At 37.1% G+C, this 3,572-nt stretch overlaps 1 protein-coding gene across 1 annotated transcript in view; it reads left to right on the top strand.

Moving 5' to 3' along the window:
• The window catches only part of LOC106870476 (uncharacterized), a 168,476-nt gene extending 165,715 nt beyond the window's left edge, over window positions 1–2,761 (top strand). The window contains exon 3 of the mRNA XM_014916582.2: window positions 1,761–2,761. Within this exon, the coding sequence (XP_014772068.1) occupies window positions 1,761–1,981 (221 nt within the window). The 3' untranslated portion in view covers window positions 1,982–2,761. The remainder of the gene's footprint in view (window positions 1–1,760) is intronic.
• The last annotated feature ends 811 nt before the right edge of the window (window positions 2,762–3,572 follow it).

The raw sequence follows: 3,572 nt of genomic DNA, 5'->3' as shown, positions 1-3,572 counted from the left end.
TGTGTGTGTGTGTGTGTGTGTGTGTGTGTGTGTTTGTGTGTCTTTGTTTGCCCGCCCCACATCGCTTGACAACCGTAACCTAGCGGTTCGGCAAAAGAGACCAATAGAATAGGTACTAGGCTTACAAAGAATAAGTCCTGGGGTCGAATTGCTCGACTAAAGGCGGTGCTCCAGCATGGCCACTGTCAGCATGACAGAGAAAGTTGTCCAGCATGATAAAGAAAGTTGTCATGGTGATACCTGCTCAGAAGCCCACGCCAAGTTGCAAAAAGTGTATGGTGAGGAGTTAACAAGTCGCACACAAGCGTAAGAGTGGCTCAGACCTTTCGAAGATGGTTGAAAAAAATGTCGATAGTAAAGAACGTTCTGGGAGGCCCGCAGCCAGCAGAACTGAGAAAAACATTGCAGATGTACTTGCATCTGTGAAGCGAAATCGTCGAATCCCCATCTGTGAGTTATCAGAGGATGTACAGATTAGTTACAGTTCAGTTCAGTCCATTATCACTGAAGATTTGGGTATGAGACGCGTGTCAGGAAAGTTTGGGCCAAAACTGCTTTCAGTTGACCAAAAGGACACTCGTGTTTCAGTTGCACAAGGTCTCCTTGTTTGTGTCGAGAACGATGAAAACTTTTTGAAATCTTTGCATAGGCCTCTGAGCAGGTATTGCCAAGCCTTTGGCAAAATTTGATGCAGTTTCTCTGCTCAACTTTCTCTATTATGGTCAACGCGACAACTATACTCTACACACATTACTTCCAAGGACTGCTGTAAACAGCGGAAGTGATCTAGAACATTAACACGTAGTACGCATGCATAGCAGCTTCACTCTACGTGCTTTAAATTCGTTACTATGGCAACAATCTGGATAGTTATTGATCAGACCATGTACATACATATACGAGTGAATGGGTAAACGAAAGAAAAAGGTACTTAATACATTTAATAGAAGTTACATTATCATTTAAAACAGTTTGATCTGGCTCCATGCTTCAAGTTCTGCAGGCCTCTTTATAGAAACCTAGCCTATATACATACATACATACATACATCACCAGCATGACCGCAGCCACTTGGCTGAAACACATAAATAAATAAATAAATATATATAGATATATATATACATACAATGGGCTTCCACACTGTTTCCGTCTACCAATTTCATTTACAAAATAGGCATTAGTCGGCACGGGGCTATAGTAGAAGAAATTTACCCAAAGTGGGACTGAACCTGGGTTGTAGCGCATGCGCACAATCAGCCAGGCTCTTGTTTTCAATCCAATCATTGATGCCGTCACTCCACAAATGTCTTTGCCTCTTGATCTCTTTGTCTCCATACTTCCTTTGAGGATTTTCTCAGTGACTCCTGGTGTATTGTTTGTCCAAAATACAACTCTGTGGACTTGATTTTCAACAATAGACGAATTTGGATTTGCAGCTTCACTAACAATCCAACAGTTTTTGCCCTGTCTATTTAGCTTATACTTTCCAATCTGTGAAATGTCCATATCTCAATAACTTCTGCTTTATCTCGATAGCTGTGTACATTATCCAAGTCTCTCCTCTGCAGAGTGCAACTGGCGTACTATAACAATTTACTAGCCTATAACAATTCACTAGCAGCGTTATGCTTTTTTGTCGTGAAATTAAGTTTCATTCTTATATATGTCACTTTAGCCTTAATCCCATCGTATTCTTCCGTTTTTTGCTTTGTCAGAAATTTTCAAGTTTCGTTTAAATTTCCTTTTTTGTATCGCTGCAGGTATCCAGATTTTATTTACGCGAGGCTGTGCAACTTTTTTCCAAGACGAAAAATGCATAATAAGGAACGTAACGAGAGGTCGACAGAAAAATGTATGTTTCCGTACATGTGCCACAGACGGATGCAATGCTGAAGGATTGAAACTCCGGGCGTCTTCTCTAAATATCCAAGCTTCTTTCAGTTTTGTTATTGCTACAACTTGTTTCAGTTTCTTCCATTGAATGTTGTATTTGTTGTTCGATTCCTTATCCTATTATGGAGGATGGCGGAGAGAGGTTTAAACTGATTGGTGCAAACCAGTTTATGATCCGGTTTCGATTCCTACTTGAGACTATTTTACATATTTTGCCAATAGCAACAACTTCTCCTTCACATTTTTTTCTTTGGCAGCAAATCGAAAATGTCATGTCTATGTGAAAAATCAAAATGCATTCGTTATTCGCCTTTGGTTATTTCATAGTGAGCTTTTGCACGCGGTTCTTATCTCGTTTGCTGAGGCATATCTATTGACTTTTCCTCCGGTGTGTTTTATATAAATCCATCGGCAAATATCAACATGACGTTTAACGATTCGTTCGAAGAAGAATAGAAAAACTATGGTTCACAGTGCTTAGTTTTATTGAGAAGTGAAAATTTTGCTTCCCAGTACTCTACGACGGTATAATATAAAGAGAAGGTAAAGGATTTAAAGGAGAATATTATATACACTCATATATGTACGCATCCAAATTAGCAGTGAAGTATACTCACACACATGCATACATACACATACACATACACCACACACACACATACACATACACATACACACACACTTACATACATATATATTCACCTGAACTGAAAATCGTGTGTTTGACAGAGAATGAGTGAGAAAAGAAAGAGAAAATAAGAATGAGAATGAATATAAAAATGAGAGAGAGAAAAGAGAACGGTCATATTTTAAAAAAGGAACAAATAGTCTTCAAAATCTTATTGAATAAAAGTATCGCCAAATTTAATCGTGCAAAAAAATTTAATCATATTTAGAAATGCATGAAGCAATCATGGGTATTTTCACGTTTTGCAGGTTAACATGTTTTATATGTTTTAAAAGTGCTTCATTTATTTATATTAAATATGGATCCATTTACCTGGGGTAAAAGAGAAGTAAAATTGAAGAACAAGACTAAAACTAAAACACAGAGTGACAGAGTGTAGAAGGGAAAACCAAGATAAACTTCTATTGCATGCAATTAAAATGTCAGCCAGATCTATATGATTTTTGACTTACATTGACTAAATGCAATGCCATTTTATAATGACGCAGCTTATAATTCTGTTATTTCTATTTTATGAAATTACTACAGGGTTACTCCGTAGATAGGTTACTTTGGACGTATTTTTTTTGTTACGATTGGTAATATCAGGAAGTACATGCAATAATTATAATTCAACTTTTATCAAATTTCTTGTTGATTATATAAAATGATGAAAGAAAATCCTAATTTCCAAAAGAAAAATATTTATTGCATTGAAATAAAATCCAATATCCCAAATTTCACAATTATATAACACCCTCCTTAACTTCTATGCCGTTTACTTCTTTTTCCTTCCTCTTCAGTTATTATAATTCTTTCTTTCTGTGTGTAGCGATCCTTTTACTCATTGCCTGCCTCAAAGCTTAGTATGAATTCCCATCCTGCACTTCATATGTTAACTCACCGTATATTTCTTTTATTTCTTTCTCTCACAATCTCTCTTTAGCCCTATCTCTCTCTCTCTCTCTCTCTCTCTCTCTCTCTCTCTCTCTCTCTCTCTCTCTCTCTCTCT

The sequence above is a fragment of the Octopus bimaculoides genome, chromosome 5 (assembly GCF_001194135.2).
Source record: "Octopus bimaculoides isolate UCB-OBI-ISO-001 chromosome 5, ASM119413v2, whole genome shotgun sequence".
NCBI lineage: Eukaryota > Metazoa > Mollusca > Cephalopoda > Octopoda > Octopodidae > Octopus > Octopus bimaculoides.
Note: the sequence above shows the minus strand (reverse complement) of the source record. Positions and strands in the feature narration are given on the sequence as shown.